The sequence below is a fragment of the Bufo gargarizans genome, unplaced genomic scaffold (assembly GCF_014858855.1).
Source record: "Bufo gargarizans isolate SCDJY-AF-19 unplaced genomic scaffold, ASM1485885v1 fragScaff_scaffold_136_pilon, whole genome shotgun sequence".
NCBI lineage: Eukaryota > Metazoa > Chordata > Amphibia > Anura > Bufonidae > Bufo > Bufo gargarizans.
Window position 1 is genome coordinate 338,553 of NW_025334059.1, and position 19,646 is coordinate 358,198.

At 43.6% G+C, this 19,646-nt stretch overlaps 1 protein-coding gene across 1 annotated transcript in view; it reads right to left on the minus strand.

The window, feature by feature from the left end:
* SRMS (src-related kinase lacking C-terminal regulatory tyrosine and N-terminal myristylation sites) overlaps positions 1–7,262 on the minus strand; it is a 45,528-nt gene extending 38,266 nt beyond the window's left edge. The window contains exons 1-2 of the mRNA XM_044272848.1: positions 6,613–7,262; positions 619–740 (exon numbers count right to left, since the gene is read on the minus strand). Coding sequence (XP_044128783.1) covers positions 619–740; positions 6,613–7,028 — 538 coding nt within the window. The 5' untranslated portion in view covers positions 7,029–7,262. The remainder of the gene's footprint in view (positions 1–618; positions 741–6,612) is intronic.
* Positions 7,263–19,646: the final 12,384 nt, after the last annotated feature.

Sequence of the window (19,646 nt, forward strand, 5' to 3'; positions counted from 1 at the left end):
TAGAGGGAAATTATAACCACATGACCCGGGAGTTAGCACTACTACATGATGCAGCCTCAAGGTTAAAAATTAACTCAATATTTCCTGGTTCCTTGTTTCTGTCTCTGAGAAGGCTGGATCACAAAATAGGCACAACTTTTTGCACTGTACATCCAACAGAGCAGCCACTAGGGAAAGCTTGCTGTATAGGAATTTATATTCCAATAATTGCCCTAATTGGGAAATGTATAAATATTTATACAGTGAGCTCCCCCTTGTGGTGGCTGGAGGCAGTCAGAATTTTTTCATTGAAAGAGAACCACTAAGTGAACACTTTATAAGAGCCCACTGCTGCCACTATTATTTATTGAAGGACCACTGCTGGTGCTGGAATTGGGAGAAATTCTGCTTGTATTATTTATAACGGTTTATTTTTGGGGGCATTACAAAAGTAGGAAAGTATATATGTCATGGCCTCAATGAATATTCTTAGCAATGTAGTCAAGCCATGGCCAAAGAAGATCACAAAGTCAGGCTCATATATTACCCAACTGAGGCCTCAGAAATCCCACTGATCCCAGAACACACTGTTCTCCAGGACACACCCTCTTGGTGTCCACTATTTTTTCATACATTTACCTGATAATGAAAAGAGTCCAAGACTGGTATCACTAGGGCGGACCAGGTAGGAGCCATGGACATTAGGAGGGGACAACAGCAATCTCTCTGCTTCTAGTCTATTGGAAACTTCTACATACCAGCTGTGGGAAAAGAGAAGTTGAGAAAGAATGAGGATTAGGGAATGATTCACCTGTAACTTCTGCGATTTACAAAAAGTATGACAAACTAAAGGGAAGTTGTTAGTAATGGGATTTGGCTGGTGTTGTTGGGTTGTAATTTGGCACTGGACAAGTCACTATTCAATAGCTATACATAGACTGAAATATCAAACAGGATTTTCCCTTAGGTTCAGGATGGATGGCACTTGGGCAGCTCTTTGGAACAAGGCACATGCCCTGTCTATTACGAATATATTGAGTCAGGGAGTGCAGTAAACCACAACAGGGTACTTGCAAATTGTTCTTGATTTGATGTTATTTAACCTGTTCATGTTTTGTACTATGCTTTGTCCCTATTCCCAAAAGCTGCCTGCAGATGGCACTGTTTAGTTAATTATGCCCTAACTCAGCAAAGGGAATTTTCTTTCCTTTTTGAGGGAGGAGCTTTCTAGTCAGGATTGCATCAGCCACCTCAGTTTAGCTCTGCTTGCCATTCAGGGGAGATGCTAGTTCAGCTCCAGGAGAAGCATCATTCCTGTTGAGAGAACAATCCTTGAGGGAAAGCTGGAGAAGACATTCATAGACTGTCTAAGATTACAAGGCCATGTGTGTTAGCAAGTTATTTGCTCGTTATGACCTAAAGACTTTCCTGCTTGTAGAAGGATTAAAGGGGTTATCCAACCATTAAAACGCCGCCCAAAATTCCCAGGCCCCTCACACAAGTTATACTTACCTCGTTCTCTGGCACCTGCTTCGCTCCTGATGCCCACACGGCCGCCCCTGCATATCCCTGTCATGCAGATGAAAACATCCGGTGATGGTGGGGTAGCCAATGGTAGGCCGTGACGGAAACGAGCCTTCGTAGCATCGTGTGCGGGCATCAGATGTGACGTGGGTGCCGGGGAGCAAGGTATTACCTGTGTGAGGGACCCAGGCAGTTTGGAGGGCATTATAGGGGTTGGATAACCCCTGAACAGTTAACGGCACCTTTCATACTTATATATAATGGATTGGCTGACTGTAGGTTATGTACCCGCCGTTCGAGAGTTTTACATGTCTGCAATCATCTTGGAAAGGTTGTAAAGTGTTTAGAAGGAGCTCAGGGACAACTACTCCTATTATCATTATTGTTGTCATTTGCCTTTGTACAGCTATTGGGAATAGACTGCACTGTGACTTGCTTTGGAACTGTGCCCTGATATCATTGGATGTACTACAACTCCTATTCTGCACTGTAGTAAAGAGAGACTTATCTATTTTCTATAACTGGACTGGTTACTGACTCCAGCACCATACACCGGCCACAGCACCTATATCTCCTGCCTTGCACCCGTACAACACTCATAGCACCAAGAGCACCCCAATTACCATCAGGCAGGAGTCCCAACATTATGATGTGCCCCGAGGGAAGCATGGATGTGCCCTAGGGGCCAGCCACCTGCAGCAGCAGGGGAACTGATATGTACACTATACAGACAGGGTCGCACCGCCAATTAGGCGAGGTGAGGCGATAGCTTCAGGCGGCGTGGCCCTGGTGACAAGTGGGGGGCAGCAGAGCAGATGAAGATAAGCGCTTCAATTGTGGACGTGCTCATCTCTATATTCATCTGTCTCGCCATCCTCAGGACAGCAATACAGATGAATGCTGCGGCAGTGCAGCGAGATGCGTCTCCCTTCCTCTGATAGGCTGCAGGCGTTATGATGTCAGCATGGGACACAGGCCGGAAGAGGCCTGCATCGCATCGCTGCCAGCCTCATGGAGGTAAGTATATGTGTTTATTTTTTATATGGCACACAATGCAGGAGAGGAGCCCTATGGGGGCATCTAGGGGCACTTCTTACTAGCACATTATTGGGGGCTCCATGGGGGCATCCACTGATGGCAGAAAGAAGGAGTATTTTATATGGGGGGCACTATGGGGGCACCTATTGAAGGCACTAAGAGGGTATTTTAATACTGGCACATTATCGGGGGCACTATGAGGGCATCTACTTGGGGCTCTGTATAGGGGCATTTTATACTGGGACACATAATGGGGGCACTATGGGGAAGGGGGGAGAGGAGCACTATGGGGGTATCTAGTTGGAGAACTAAGAAAGGGGTATTTTATACTGGCAAATTATGGGGAACACTGATGGCATCTAAGGTACTATATAGGGGCATTTTATACTGGTAAATTATGGGGGGGCACTATGAGGAAGGGGGGAGTGGAGCACTATAGGGGCATTTACTGGGGGCACTATATAGGGGTATTTTATACTGGCACACATTATGGGGGTACTATGGGGACATTAGCTCAACGAGGGTATTTTTGGAACTGACACACATTATAAGGGGGTGTTTTTCTACTGTCACATTATAAAGAGAATTATTACTACTGGGGGGGATTATGGTGGGCTTTATTACTACTGGGGGACTATGGGGAACATGATTACTAGTATGGCCGCTATTGGAGCATTATTACTTCTGGGGCACAGTGGGGACATGTTGGGAGTCCTGTACGGGCACTATTACTAACAAGTGCGCTCTAGCAGATAATTATTACTATTGGTGTGACTTTTGGGAGCACTATTACTGTGGGGGCACCCTGGCACAGTATCAGCTTAGCACAGTTATTTTTGGAGGACATAATGTTTAAACTATTAGTGTCAGGGACACTATTTGCTGGGAGCAATTATTTTAGTACACTGTGTACCAATAATTATTGAAGGGCATTATCTGCATGGTACTAGTATTATCAGGGGGTTTATCTTTTTGTGCAGTATAATATTGGTGAGCACAGCGGGCACAGTATTGGGGGCACTATCTGCATAATACTAGTATTTGTCAGGGGGTTTATCTGTTTGTGCAGTATAATATTGGGGAGCACAGCGGCACAATATTGGGGGTAGTAGGATGATTTGTCCAGATGGTGGGTGGATGATGGAAAAGTAGAAAACTAAGATTTTTTTTGTCAAACTGCAGAGATGAGAAATGGCTGAAAAATCATCATAGCGGTCTGTTCTGAATGGGGAAGATGAGGAAAGAGAACATTTTCATCAAAGGAGACGTCACTGGATGTAAGAGGCATGTGGCGCTGTATTACCATGTATGTTTTGTAGTGATATATGTATTGTTAGGATGGAAAGGGTTAGGTTAAAAATTTGGTATGGGGGGGGGGGGGTGTTTAAATTTTTGCCTCAGGCAGCAGAAAGGCTACACCCCTGCCTTCAGAGGCACTGGCACAATAGACAGACTCTGTCCTATGTCCAGCACTGCACACAAGGAAAGGGAGGGTGCAATCTTATTGGCAACATAGTCAATAAGCTATGACAAGCTGGAGAGAGATAAGTGGCGGTGAAGGACCTGAGTGATGTCATAATCATGTGACCAGTGCAGTAAGAGAGAGCTCAGCATTCAGAGATATGGGGAAAGACCTTTGTGAAGGGGCGGAGCTCCTGTGTTGTACATGGAGGAGAGGTTAGTGGCTTCTCTTACTCTATAAGTTGTCAATTACTAGGAGTTGTAGTTCTTTGCTTATACTCACTCCCTGTACTGTTCTCTCATAGCCCATAACAACAGTCTGGTCATGCTGGGAGTTGTAGTCCTCTCCTCTTATACCCATTTCCTTATAATGTCTACTGATGCCATATAACAACAGTCTGGTCATGGTGTGATTTGTAGTTCTCTCCTATTTTCTCCCTCTCCATGTAATTTCAACTGATGCCCTATAATAGCAGTCTGGACATGCTGGGAGTTGTAGTTTTCTCCTGTTATACCCTTCTCCTTATAATGTCTACTGATTCCATATGTCTGGGAGTTGTAGTTCTCTTCTGGTATACCTTTATCCCTGTAATGTCCTCTGATAGCCCATAATAACATCCTAGAAATGCTGGTAAGGCTACTTTCACACTTGCGGCAGAGTGATCCGGCCGGATCCGGCAAAACGTATGCCAACTGATGGCATTTGTAAGAATGATCAGGATCCTGATCAGTCAGACAAATTTATTGAAATGCCGTATACGTCTTTCCAGTGTCAGCTGGAAAAACAGATCAGATATTTAATTTTTTCACCCTTTTTCCAGTCTGTGAATGCGCAGACCAGAAGGACAGATCAGGCATTCCGGTATTTTGAATGCCAGATCCGGCACTAATACATTCCTATGCAAAAGAAATGCCGGATCCTGCATTCAGGCAAGTCTTCAGTTTTTGTCCGGAGATAAAACCGTAGCATGCTGCGGTTTTATCTTTTGCCTGATCAGTCAATAAGACTGAACTGAAGACATCCTGATGCATCCTGAACGGATTGCTCTCTATTCAGAATGCATGGGGATAAAACTGATCAGTTATTTTCCAGTATTGAGCGACTAGGACGAAACTCTAGCCGGAAAACAAAAAACGCAAGTGTGAAAGTACCCTAACTGCCGTGGCCAGCGGTCATGTCCAGCTGTTGATGAGGGGAGACCCAGGACCTGCAGTGCCAGCGGTGTAGATCTGGTAAGTATGATCAAACCACGGGTCTGGTCATGAGCTGATCCCGCGACATATGCGACTCATCTCACATACAGGACTCATCTCAGGTTAATTTGCATATGTATCAAATAGTTTCTTTTACACAATAAAAGCGCACAGAGCTATGGGGACTGGGTATTGCAGATGTGCTAGCGGCCATCTAGCAACCCATGTCCTCAGCTCTATACACAAAATCCTGGTGACAGGTTCCCTTTAAATCTTAATTTCTCTCATCTTGAATGACATTTTGGGGCTTTGGAACTGATTAATCAACTTACAGTGGTTTCAACTTACAATCGTCGCCCTGGAACCAATTAATAATATTTTATCTTGAGAGACCGCTGTATAATAGGGCATCACCAACCAGAAACATGGCAGGTGCATAAACTTCATACCAAGGATGAATGGCCTCACGTCAAAGCCAAATGTGCCTATGATTATTATTATTATTATTATTATTAATAGCATTATTACTACTATTATGATTAGTAGCAGTGGTAGTAATTTTACCAGTATTATTACTGTTTATTAATAATATTATTACTATTAGCAGTAGTAGTAATGCTATTACATCGGATATACTGTATTTTTTTATGATGATGATTATTATTATAAATGATGATAATTTCTTTGGATGGGCAGATATGATACATGATAATGACAATTTCTGTAGTTTTTGCAAAGGCCAAGTTCACACAGTAAATCCGCAATGGAAATCCGTACCATCTTGCACACTTAACCTTTCGTAAGGAGAATGGCGAGATCCACCTCCTCTCCGTACCAGTATCCACAGTAATCTTCCTTCATTTATTTTGCACTATAACAGGCATCCTTAAACTGCGGCCCTCCAGCTGTTGCAGAACTACTACTCCCAGCATGCCTGAACAGCCTACAGGTATCAGCCTACAGCAGAGCATTGTGGGAGTTGTAGTTTTACAACAGCTGGAGGGCTACAGTTAGAGGATGCCTGATATAGACCTTCCCGTGCAGAATCCACTCTGTCTGAACGTAGTCCTAGGGTGTCACAGCAATCAACATACTGTACGGCATAAACGAAAGTGAAGAGGCCACTATTTCTCCACACTCCAGTCTAGTCCCGCACCTCGGGGCGTTTTTATAAAATATTAGATTTTACAAACAAGTAGACAAGAACAAAGAAAGGTTTCTTTACCCAGCTTTCTACAGTCCCAGCGTGGCTTAGTCTAATCTGAGATACATTCTCCTTACTTCCTCATTGTCTTTCTTTTATCAGTCTTTACTGAAACTCTAGCATTATATTTATGAACCAGAAAGATTGGAATGAACAGAGCTATAGAAGAGAAGGCAATGTAAATGGCAGTGTGTTATCATATTGCTACTTACGCTTCGTTGCTCAGATTGGGGTTGCTATCAAAGCAGTAGTTGTTGGGTTGACCAGTAATGTCGGTCATTGAATGGCTGGCATTAGTGCTATGGAGGGGATCAGGGTTGAAACTTAAAGACGATATATAATTTGCCGGCACCAGTCCCACCTCCATGTTTCCTGTTAGTTTCCTGGCCATTATAAAATCCCCCTCATCACTGATAATGCAGAGTTCTTCTCCGGCTTGCACACTCAGTTCTTGCTGGTCTCTGGCCTCAAAGTCATACAAAACATTGACAATGTCCACACTTGGAGTCATGCCGGATGTATTATGTGCTATGGTAGGCGCAGACGGTTCCCTTATCGTCTCTGGAGGCCAGATTTTATCCCATAGACACACCATAAATTCCAAATAGTTCCTACAAAAGTCCTCCATGGTTGGGTGAGGTGTATGTGCCAGTTCAGGTGTGGATCACCTTCCTTCCAGCATGCTGAGAGACTGCAGCCTCCTGACCAGTCAAGCTATTTTTCATCTCTTTCACTTCCTGATCACCTGAAGCTTTACAAACAAAAGTAAAAATTCCGTCTTCAACCAGGAAGACCAAGCTAAAGGAATGTAGACCGACCAGTATATCTACTGAAGAGAGGGGCTTAATGCCAAGTCAGAGAAACTGTTATTCCACAAATATCAAAAAGTGATCAAATTAGGTTTTAAATGTAGCAGGACGATTACAGCACAACGTCCGGTTAAAATGTAACTTTTATTGGATCCAACAGTAAAACATCTACAAGCAGAGCAGATATGACAAGGTTTACGCATGTCACCTTAGACATAACAGAATCTAAACATTAAAAACACATGATCAATGTCACATATGTTAGCATGATCACATACTGGATTTTTTGCTTTATAAGACGTATTCCCCTCTCCTCCCCCAAAAAAGGGGTGTGTGGGGGGTGAAATGGCAGTACATCTTAAAAAGTGAATAGTAATGAGCGCTTCTATTATGAACGCGCTCATTAGTACAGTGGGACCATTCCCTGGGCTTTTGCAGGCGCAGCGCTCTGCTTAGTCCTGACTGCATACAGCGTCAGGATGTGGTGCGCGTACTATGAATAGGAATGAGCGAATTTACTTCGGACGCTTCATCTGAAGTCGATTCGCATAAAACTTTGTTGTAATACTGTACGGAGCTCCCGCTCAGTACAGTATTAGAATGTACTGGCTCCGGTGAGCTGAAGTTATTACTTTGCAAAGTCTCACGAGACTTTATGTAATAACTTTGTGAATTAACTATTACTGAAAAATACCTTAATACTGAACTCGGTTGGGTTCCAAGGTACTACTTGGAACTGAACCTGATCCGTACAATATTACAGCAAAGTTTAATGCAAATCGACCTTGGATAAAACAGGCAAAGTCGATTTGCTTATCCCTAATTATGACCTGATGATGTGCAACATCAGTTCACAGTGCAGTGCCGCAGGAAAAGCGCGCTGGATCTCCAGATTACTGGAGTGTCAGCGCTGTCTGGAGCAGGAGAAGTAAGTTCTTTTATTTATTTTTCATCTTGTAACAGATCTCCTGGCAACCCTCCGTTGATGGGTGCTCGTAGTGCTTCCCGAGGGCTCCAAGCACTCCACTTGACACTGTTAGCACTGCAGACCCTACGAACCACGGCAGCTTGGTTGGGTTCTCGCCGTCTCCTACCCTGGACCTGCGACAAGGCTCCAGGCTCCAGTGGGTAAACCTCTCTTCCTTCAGAGAGCGATGCAGGAACAAGCTCTTAAAAGAGCTCAGTGATTATACCCAGGGAAGTATACAGCGCATAGCATTCCCCAGTGTAGATGCAACCTTTTCCCCCCACACATGAGACAAGGTTCTATGTTAAGGGGAAAACAGGAATTCTTTAATGGGGTTACATGTCAGCCTTTTATGCAGGTCTTCCAGCAAGGGACATTCCCCCTGCGGAACCTTGTGGAAGACTGCAACAGTTTAACATTAGCCAATCACATGCATTTGCAGAATTGAAACCTTCCCAGCAATCACCTCCCTCTGTTTGTGACGCAATCAACAAAATACAATCGGCATTGTCTGTGATACAATTACCAAACACAATAGGCTTTGCCTGTGATACAATTACCAAACATAATGGGCTAACTTAACCCCTTAAGGACTCGGCCCTATTTCACCTTACGGACTTGGCCATTTTTTGCAAATCTGACCAGTGTCACTTTAAGTGCTGATAACTTTAAAACGCTTTGACTTATCCAGGCCATTCTGAGATCGTTTTTTCGTCACATATTTTACTTCATGACACTGGTAAAATGAAGTTAAAAAAATATCATTTTTATTTATAAAAAATACCAAATTTACCCAAAATTTGTAAAAAATTGCAAATTTCCAAGTTTCAATTTCTCTACTTTTAAAATGCATAGTAATACCTCCAAAAATAGTTATTACTTCACATTCCCCCTATGTCTACTTCATGTTTGGATCATTTTTGGAATTATATTTTATTTTTTGGGGATGTTACAAGGCTTAGAAGCAAATCTTGAAATTTTGCAGAAATTTTCAAAAACCCAATTTTCAGGGACCAGTTCAGGTCTGAAGTCACTTTGCGAGGCTTACATAATAGAAACCGCCCAAAAATGACCCCATTCTATAAACTATCCCCCTCAAGGTATTCAAAATTGATTGACTGTTTTTTTTTTACCATTTAAAGCCCCCCTGATGCACCCCTAGAGTAGAAACTCCATAAAAGTGACCCCATCTAAGAAACTACACCCCTCAAGGTATTCAAAACTGATTTTACAAACGTTGTTAACCCTTTAGGTGTTCCACAAGAATTAATGGAAAATAGAGCTACAATTTCAAAATTTCACTTTTTTGGCAGATTTTCTATTTTAATAATTTTTTTCCAGTTACAAAGCAAGAGTTAACAGCCAAACCAAACTCAATATTTATGGCCCTGATTCTGTAGTTTACGTGGTCGTAAACTACTGTACGGGCACACGGCAGGGCGCAGAAGGAAAGGAATGCCATACGGTTTTTGTAAGGCAGATTTTGCTGGACTGTTTTTTTTTTTTACACCATGTCTCATTTGAAGCCCCCCTGATGCACCTCTAGAGAAGAAACTCCATAAAAGTAACGCCATCTAAGAAACTACGCCCCTCAAGGTATTCAAAACTGATTTTACAAACGTTGTTAACCCTTTAGGTGTTCCACAAGAATTAATGGAAAATAGAGATACAATTACAAAATTTCACTTTTTTGGCAGATTTTCCATTTTAGAATTTTTTTTTCAGTTACAAAGCAAGGGTTAACAGCCAAACCATGTCTCATTTGAAGCCCACCTGATGCACCCCTAGAGTAGAAACTCCAAAAAAGTGGCCCCATTTTAGAAACTACGGGATAGGGTGGCAGTATTGTTGGTACTAGTTTAGGGTATATATGATTTTTGGTTCCTCTATATTACACTTTTTGTGAGACAAGATAACAAGAAATAGCTGTTTTGGCACCGTTTTTATTTTTTGTTGTTTGCAACATTCATCTGACAGGTTAGATCATGTGATTATTTTTTTATAAACCAGGTTGTCATGGATGCGGCGATACCTAATATGTTTTCTTGACACTATTTTGGGGTGCGTGTGACTTTTTGATCGCTTGCTATTACACTTTTTGTGATGTAAGGTGACAAAAAATGGTTTATTTAGCACAGTTTTTATTTAAAAAATTTTATGGTGTTCATCTGAGGGGTTAGGTCGTGTGATATTTTTATAGAGCCGGTCGATACGGACGCAGCGATACCTAATATGTATACTTTTTTATTTATGTAAGTTTTGCACAATGATTTAATTTTTGAAGCCCAAAAAATCATGTTTTAGTGTTTCCATAGTCTGAGAGCCATAATTTTTTCTGTTTTTGGGCGATTACCTTGGGTGGGGTATGATTTTTGCGGGATGAGATGACGGTTTTATTGGCACTATTTTGGGGTGCGTGTGACTTTTTAATCGCTTGCTAATACACTTTTTGTGATGTAAGGTGACAAAAAATTGTTTATTTAGCACAGTTTTTATTTTTTATTTTTTACGGTGTTCATCTGAGGGGTTAGGTCATGTGATATTTTTAAAGAGCCGGTCGATACGAACACGGCGATACCAAATATGTTTACTTTTTATTTATTTATGTAAGTTCGATAAATAATAACAGCTTTTTTTAAAACAAAAAAAATGGTGTTTTAGTGTCTCCATAGTCTGAGCCATAGATGTTTTTATTTTTTGGGCGATTGTCTCAGTTCGGGGCCAATTTTTTGCGGGATGAGGTGTTGTTTATTTAGCACAGTTTTAATTTTTTATGGTGTTCATCTGAGGGGTTAGGTCATGTGAAATGTTTATAGAGCCGGTCGATACGGACGCGGCGATACCTAATATGTATACTTTTTTTTCCCCCCTATTTTTTACCAATTTTTTTTTTTACTTTATTTGGGGAAAATGACGTTTTTGTTTATTTTTACTTGAAACTTTAAATTTTTTGGGGGGAAACTTTATTTTTTAAACTTTTTTTTCCCACTTTGGGACTTAAACTTTTGGGGGTCTAATTCTTTACAATGCAATACTTCTGTATTGGAATGCATTGGCTGTATGAGTAATACAGTGTGGGCTGGATCTCACAGGCTCATCACCGGAAGGCAGCGCAGATGCCTCAGGAAGGCATCGCGCTGCCTTCCATGCCATCGGGTCCCCCCCACAGCCCCATGGGGACCCGATGGCACCACCACGGCACCAGGTAAAAGCCGCAAACCGCAGGACTTAATTGACCTGTGGTTTGCGGCGATCGCAGATACGGGGGGGTCACATGACCCCCCCCCGGCATTGTGACAGGATGCCCGCTGAATGATTTCAGCGGGCATCCTGTTCCTATTAACCCCCGCCGCGCCGTAATCTATTTTTAAACTTAGGACATACCGGTACGTCCTGAGTCCTTAAGGACTCGGCAAACGTGGTGTACCGGTACGTCCTAAGTCGCTAAGCAGTTAATCACTCACAGGCAGAAAACACACATTTTTCCCAAAACACAGAAAACACCTCAAAACCCCACATATCCCCATTATACATCCATGGATAGCTCTGAACTGGACAAATAAGATATCTAAAAATCACCCAGATCCGAGCAGGGGTTCCCGAATTCCATGGAAGTCACATTTGGCCGACCGCAAGCATGGCTTTTCTGCCTAAAATAGTTCCACAGATTTAGGCTGTGCAGCCGGTCTACCCAGTGGCGTTGCTAGGGCTGGTGTCACCCGGTGCGGTAGAAAATGGTGTCACCCCCCCTGGGTGACACCTGACAGTGTAGGCTATATGTGTATAACAAACATATTTCATATGAAAACTTACAATTACTTGGCTTGGCCCTTGGGGGTCTCGGACACCACTTCAACACTTGGCCGGTGGCTCGGTACAGCTGATGTGTTTTATCCTAATGAGAAAGATTTCATAATAAGTATTTGGAGAAGGGGCAGAGGGACAGCAGAGCAGGGAGAGGCTGGTGCTGCTACTAGGGGGTCATACCATGGGGGAGTAATAACGCCCACCATAATGCCTTCCCCCAGTAGAAATAATTCTCCTTATAATGTGTCAGTGCAAAAAATACCCCCCTGTAATGTCCCCAGTTGAGCTAATGTCCCCATAGTGCCTCCATAATGTGCCAGTATAAAATACCCCTATATAGTGACCCCAGTAAATGCCCCCATAGTGCTCTTCTCCCCCCTAGTGCCCCCATAATGTACCAGTATAAAATGCCCGATATATAGTGCGCCAGTAGATGTCCTCAGTGTCCCCCATAATTTGTAAGCATAAAATACCCCTTCTCAGTGCCCCGTAGTAGTCCTCTCCCCCCTTCTCCATAGTACCCAACACAATGTGTCCCAGTATAAAATGCCTCTATACAGAGCCCCCTTATAAAATAACCGTTATTTGTGGCCTCAGTAGATGCCCCTATAGTGCCACCAATAATGTGCCAGTAAGAAGTGCCCCCATAGATGTCCCCCAATAATGTGCCAGTGAAATGTGCCCTCATAGATGCCCCTTAATCATGTGCCAGTAGCCTAAGCCCCCCATCAACATGTGCCAGTAGCCATAGGCGCCCCCTCTATCATGTGCCAGTAGCCATAGGGCCCCTCTATCATGTGCCAGTAGCCATAGGGCCCCCCTATCATGTGCCAGTAGCCATAGGGCCCCCTATCATGTGCCAGTAGCCATAGGCGGCCCCCCCTATCATGTGCCAGTAGCCATAGGCGGCCCCCCCCTATCATGTGCCACTAGCCATAGGGCCTCTCCTATCATGTGCCACTAGCCATCAGTATTGTACAGAAAAAAAAAAAAAAAAGGAAAAAAACACTTACCTCCTTTGCAGCGATGCAGGCCTCTTCTGGCCTGTGTCCCGCGCTGTGTACGGCTCAGGGCTCAGGCGGCGCGATGACGTCATCGCGCCGCCTGCGCCGGCCTCTGATAGCAGGGCTCCAGACTAAAAAAAATACCTAGTAGCCATTGGCTCCTGAACTGAAAAATTTAGGAGCCAAATTATATTTTTAGTCGCCAAATCAAAACCGAATGAAAATTTTGGTATCGTGACAACGATCAGTTCGGCGTAGGGTTGTTTCAATACCCAAATTTTGATTCGCTTTCATCACCATAAAAAAGTATTGCGATACTCAATACCACGCAAAAAAGCCACGTGCATTTCGCATTTTATGAAACGTTCGGCCCATAATAGAACAGTCCTATCCTATTTTTTGGGGTGACAAGGTGACTAAACAATGGCGAATGCTCACCGCATAGGAGATATTTTTTAATAATTTAATAGTTTGGACTTTTCGGACGCAGCGCTATGTAATATGTTTATTGTATATATTTTTTTATATGTAAAATTGGGAAAGGGGGGATTTAAACTTAATATTTTAGAGTACTTTCACACTAGCGTTTTTCTTTTTCGGCATAGAGTTCCGTCACAGGGGCTCTATACCGGAAAAGAACTGATCCGTCATATCCCCATACATTCTGAATGGAGTAATCCGTCCAGGATGCATCAGGAGGTCTTCAGTTCAGTCATTTTGACTGATCAGGCAAAAGATAAAACAGCAGCATGCTACGGTTTTATCTCCGGCGAAAAAAACTGAAGACTTGCCTGAATGCCGGATCCGGCATTTTTCCCCATAGGAACGTATTAGTGCCAGATCCGGCATTCAAAATACCAGAATGCAGGATCCGTCCTTCCGGTCTGCGCATGCCGGTAAAAATGTGTACAAAGATACAAGACGGATCCGTCTGTCTGCATGACAAGCGGAGACATGGATTCATTCTTGCAATGCATTTGTGAGATGGATCCGCATCCGGATGCATCTCATAAATGCTTTCAGTCACATCAAGATCGGCGGATCTGGCACGCAGTTCTGACAACGGAACTGCCCGCCGCATCACACTACCGCAAGTGTGAAAGTAGCCTTAGTGTTTGTGTTTTATTTTCACTTACTATTAGTCCCCTTAGGGGCTGGAACCCTTGTCCTATTCACCCTTAGGCCCCTTTCACATGGGTGAGATTTCTGCGCGGGTGCAATGCGTGAGGTGAACGCATTGCACCCACACTGAATCCGGACCCATTCACTTCTATGGGGCTGTGCAGATGAGCGGTGATTTTCACGCATCACTTGTGCGCTGCGTGAAAATCGCAACATGCTTTATGTTGTGCGTTTTCATGCAACGCAGGCCCCATAGAAGTTAATGGGGCTGCGTGAAAATCGCATTGTATCCGCAAGCAAGTGTGGATGCGGTGCGATTTTCACGCTTGGTTGCTAAGATGAAAGTCTATTCACTGTGTTATTTTCCCTTATAACATGGTTATAAGGGAAAATAATAGCATTCTGACTACAGAATGCTTAGTAGAAGGTCAATATAATAAACATTGAGTGCGCCCCCCCAGTATAATAAACATTGAGTGCGCCCCCCCAGTATAATAAACATTGAGAGCGCCCCCCCAGTATAATAAACATTGAGAGCGCCCCCCCAGTATAATAAACATTGAGAGCGCCCCCCCCAGTATAATAAACATTGAGTGCGCCCCCCAGTATAATAAACATTGAGAGCGCCCCCCCAGTATAATAAACATTGAGAGCGCCCCCCAGTATAATAAACATTGAGTGCGCCCCCCCAGTATAATAAACATTGAGAGCGCCCCCCCCAGTATAATAAACATTGAGAGCGCCCCCCAGTATAATAAACATTGAGAGCGCCCCCCCCCCGTATAATAAACATTGAGAGCGCCCCCCCAGTATAATAAACATTGAGAGCGCCCCCCCCAGTATAATAAACATTGAGTGCGCCCCCCCAGTATAATAAACATTGAGAGCGCCCCCCCCAGTATATCAAACATTGAGAGCGCCCCCCCAAGTATAATAAACATTGAGAGCGCCCCCCAGTATAATAAACATTGAGAGCGCCCCCCCAGTATAATAAACATTGAGAGCGCCCCCCCAGTATAATAAACATTGAGAGCGCCCCCCCCAGTACATCAAACATTGAGAGCGCCCCCCCAGTATAATAAACATTGAGAGCGCCCCCCCCAGTATAATAAACATTGAGAGCGCCCCCCCCAGTATAATAAACATTGAGAGCGCCCCCCCCAGTATAATAAACATTGAGAGCGCCCCCCCAGTATAATAAACATTGAGAGCGCCCCATCCCCCAGTATATCAAACATTGAGAGCGCCCCCCAGTATAATATACATTGAGAGCGCCCCCCCCCAGTATAATAAACATAGAGAGCGCCCCCCCCAGTATATCAAACGTTGAGAGCGCCCCCCCCCCAGTATAATATACATTGAGAGCGCCCCCCCCCCAGTATAATAAACATTGAGAGCACCCCCCCCCCCAGTATAATAAACATTGGTGGCGCAGTGGGAAGTGCCAATGAGGGTTAAAAAAATAAATAAAAATTAACTCACCTCCTCCAGTTGATCGCGCAGCTGCCGGTCTCCTGTTCTATCTTCAGGACCTGTCAAAGGACCTGTGGTGACATCACTGTGGTCATCACATGGTACATCATATGATCCATCACCATGGTAATGGACCATGTGATTAGCTCAGTGATGTCACCACAGGTCCTGAAGATAGAACAGGAGACCGGCAGCTGCGCGATCAACTGGAGGAGGTGAGTTAATTTTTATTATACTGGGGGGGGGTGCACAAAGTGTTTATTATACTGGGGGGGGGGGTGGCGCACTCAATGTTAATACAAATACAGGAGGCGGGTGCCGGAATGAAATGTCCGGCACCCGACCTCTATGATAGGGGGCTGCGATCAGTGGCAGTTAACCCCTCAGGTGCCGCTCCCTGTCATAGAGGTCGGGTGGCGGCTATTTGATTCCGGCACCCGCCTCCTGTATTTGTATTACAGGTCAGTTTTCTTCATTGGTGGCGCAGTGGCCACAGCCCCTCCCCTCCTCCTCCCATCCCTCTTCTCATTGGCGGAGGCAGCGGCAGCAGCACAGGGGGGGGAGGGAGAGAGCCCCCCTGCCTCTATGGAAGCGCCGGCCCTGCCTAAAGTTAGTTAGTCAAGGAGAACTCCGGCGGCCGGCGGGTGACACCCCATCAGACTGGTGTCACCCGGTGCGGCCCGCACCCCCCGCACCCCCCTCGCAACGCCACTGGGTCTACCTTCTCCTTCAAAGTTAGTATATAGGCCATAATCCTGAGGCAAGAGGCTGGCAAACAGGCCCCTCCAAAACCCAGTGGCAAGGTTAGTTTCATCACACATCTGATCTGAGGTCTGATTAATTTTGGGCGGGGAGTCTTATCTGAGGTCTGATTATCATTATGGGGTCTGATCTGAGGTCTGATTTATATTGGGGGTCTGATCTGAGGTCTGATTAACATTGGGGGCCTGATCTGAGGTCTAACATTGGGGGTCTGATTTAAGGTTTGATGAACATTGGGGGTCTGATCTGAGGTCTGATTAACATTGGGGGTCTGATCTGAGGTCTGATTACCATTGGGGGTCTGATCTGAGGTCAAATTAACATTGGAGGTCTGATTAACATTAGGGGTCTGATCTATGGTCTTATTAAAAGGGTTGTCCGAGTTATTTTATTGTTCTTTGTATGTTTCTAACTAATCAAATGTAAAGGATTTTCAATTCACTTCCTTCATCTAGAATGGCTCCTTTCTCAGATTTCACTGAGGTGTCGCATGACCTGTGATGTCAGCTTCCCTCCCTGAGCTGACAGACTGGAGAAGATCTGCAGAGTATTGCACAAGAACAGGTAAGGGAAGATCCTGTGTGTATCAGCAGTGTCAGTGTACAGCTGGGACTTGTAGTCCTACACATACAACATGCTGCTGAGTATTACAGCAGTCAGACATTTCAGCAGACTACAGCAGACTTTTATTCACTCCCCCAGAGCAGGGGGAGGGGCAGAGATGGTCGTTATTGCAGGCAAACATAGGGCCAGAAGAGAACCAGGGAAATGTGGAAATATAAACTTTTTTTTGGGCAAGATTTACTTAGCTTATGTATATATTGCTGACCATCAGATTTACAGTGCTATATTATTTTATTTTTTTGCATAACTCGGACAACCCCTTTAAGATTGGCGGTCTTATTTGGGAGTCTGATCTGAAGTCTCATGAAGATTGGGAGTCTGATCTGAGCTCTGATGACATTTTTATTTTCTTATTTTCCTTCTCTAAAATCTAGGTGCGTCTTATGGTCCGCTATGGTCTTATAAAGCAAATAATTTGGTAATCATATAAAGGAAAACATATTAAGGTTGGAAATAAACATTTCCTACAGAAACCATTATACCACCAGTATTCAAATATCAAGTCATACTGCTAATTCAAACCATTCAGATATCTGGTGTGTAGACTGAAAATCCAGATTGACTCTCTATGGATACTTAAAGGGGTTCTGCACTTTCATTTAACTGATGATCTATCCTCTGGATAGATCATCAGCTTCTGATCGGCGGGGGTCCGACACCCGGGACCCCCGCCGATCAGCTGTTTGAGAAGGCAGCGGCGCTCCAGCAGCGCCGCTGCCTTCTCACTGTTTACCGCCGGGCCGCCCGCCCACTGACGTCACAACTTGTATCAACTAGAGTGGGCGCGGCTAAGCTCCATTCAAGTGAACAGAGCTTAGCCGCGCCCCGCCGATCAGAAGCTGATGATCTATCCAGAGGATAGATCATCAGTTAAATGAAGGTGCAGAACCCCTTTAATGGATAGTTTTTTTTGTGTTTTAATACCTAAGAAAATTACTTTGAAAAAAAATATATATTTTTCTCTGTATCGCCATGTTCTGAACCCCATACCTTTTTTATATTTATGTCTACGGAGCATGTAAGAGCTAATTTTTTTGTGGGTTGATCTGTAGTTTTTATTGATACCTTGTTGAGGCATGTATGACTTTTAGTTTTTTGACCAAAAACTGGCAAAATTGGCCACCTAGATTTTTTTTTTCCATTATGCAGTTCACCGAATGGGATAAGAATTTTTATGTTTTAATAGTTTGGGCATTGTGGGAAGTGGTGATACAAATTATCTTTATTTTTTTTTATGTTTATTTTTATAATGAATCGGAAAAAGGTAATTAGAATTTTTTAATCTTTTTAAAAAATGTTAGGAACTTCGCTATGACAGGCCTTGGAACTTTCAGAAGGCCCAAGGCTGGGATAGCAACAAAATGGCTCCTGCGATGTCAGTGCAGATGAGCCGTTTGGTCCCAGGGAGTGCAGTGCTCCTAGGAAAAGACAGCTTAAGGGCTCATGCACACGACCGTTGTTGTTTTGCGTTCCGTTTTTCACGGATCCGTTGTTCCGTATCTGAGTTTTTTTCCCCCCTGATTTAAGTCCTCTTCCGTTCCGTTATTCCACAAAACATATCCGTATTGTTTCTGTATGTGATCCATTTTTTGTGGATCGGAAGTGGAAACAGTAACTTATTAATCACCAAACACATGAGCAATATGGGCTGGGCATAGAATTTCTACAGTATGGTTCCGCAAAATACGGATGACATACGGATGTCTTCCGTTTGTGTTCTATATTTTTTTCTGACCCATTGACTCGAATGGGGCCTCGGACCGTCATATGCGGACAATAATAGGACATGCACTACTTTTTTGGGGAACGGAAATACAGAAACTGAATGCACACGGGGTACCTTCCGTTGTTTTTGTGGACTCTTTGAAGTGAATGGTTCCGCATATGGTCTGCAAAAAAACTGGAACAGAAGCGGATAGAAAATAAGTTTGTGTGCATGAGCCCTAATTGTGACCACTGCATCTGAGGGGTTAAAAGTCAGTGATCAGCTATACTACCAGTGTCTGATGTGTAAAACAGTAGGCACCTGGCGGCCAAGTCAGGCACCATCTTTAAAGACCTCACTTCCGCTGTACATGTATGTGTTTTATGTGTTATTACCCATGTATGCGTCTTTTGTTGTGTTATATTCTTGTACATAGTAGGTAGTATTATAGTAGTAAAATCCTTGTAAATGGGGGCCAGTATTATAGTAGTTATATTATTGTGCATATAAGACAATATCGTAGATTAATTCCTTTATATAAGAGAAGTATTATAGTAGTTATATTCTTATATATAGGAGGCAGTATTATAGTAGATATATTCTTGTACATAGGAGGCATTATAGTATTTATATTCTAGTATGTAGGAGGCAACATTATAGTAGTTACAATCTTGTACATAGGTACATATGTAACATCCCAGAGTTATGTTACGAAACTCTTTTACCCAGCTACAACCTGTTAAGGGCATTAACTTTGTCATCTTGTGTAATTTCACATTATATTCTCATATATGTGCATTCTAAGCCTTGTAAATGTATATTGTTGTCATTTTCAATGTTCACCAGCAGGTGGCAGCAATGTGTTCAGCAGGGACTTAGTTCAGTTTAGTGTTTCTGAGCTGGAATAGTACATTCCAGTTCAGCTCTCCCTCTTATGAGCAGAAGTGGGTTGTCCCATGTCCTGCCTCATGGG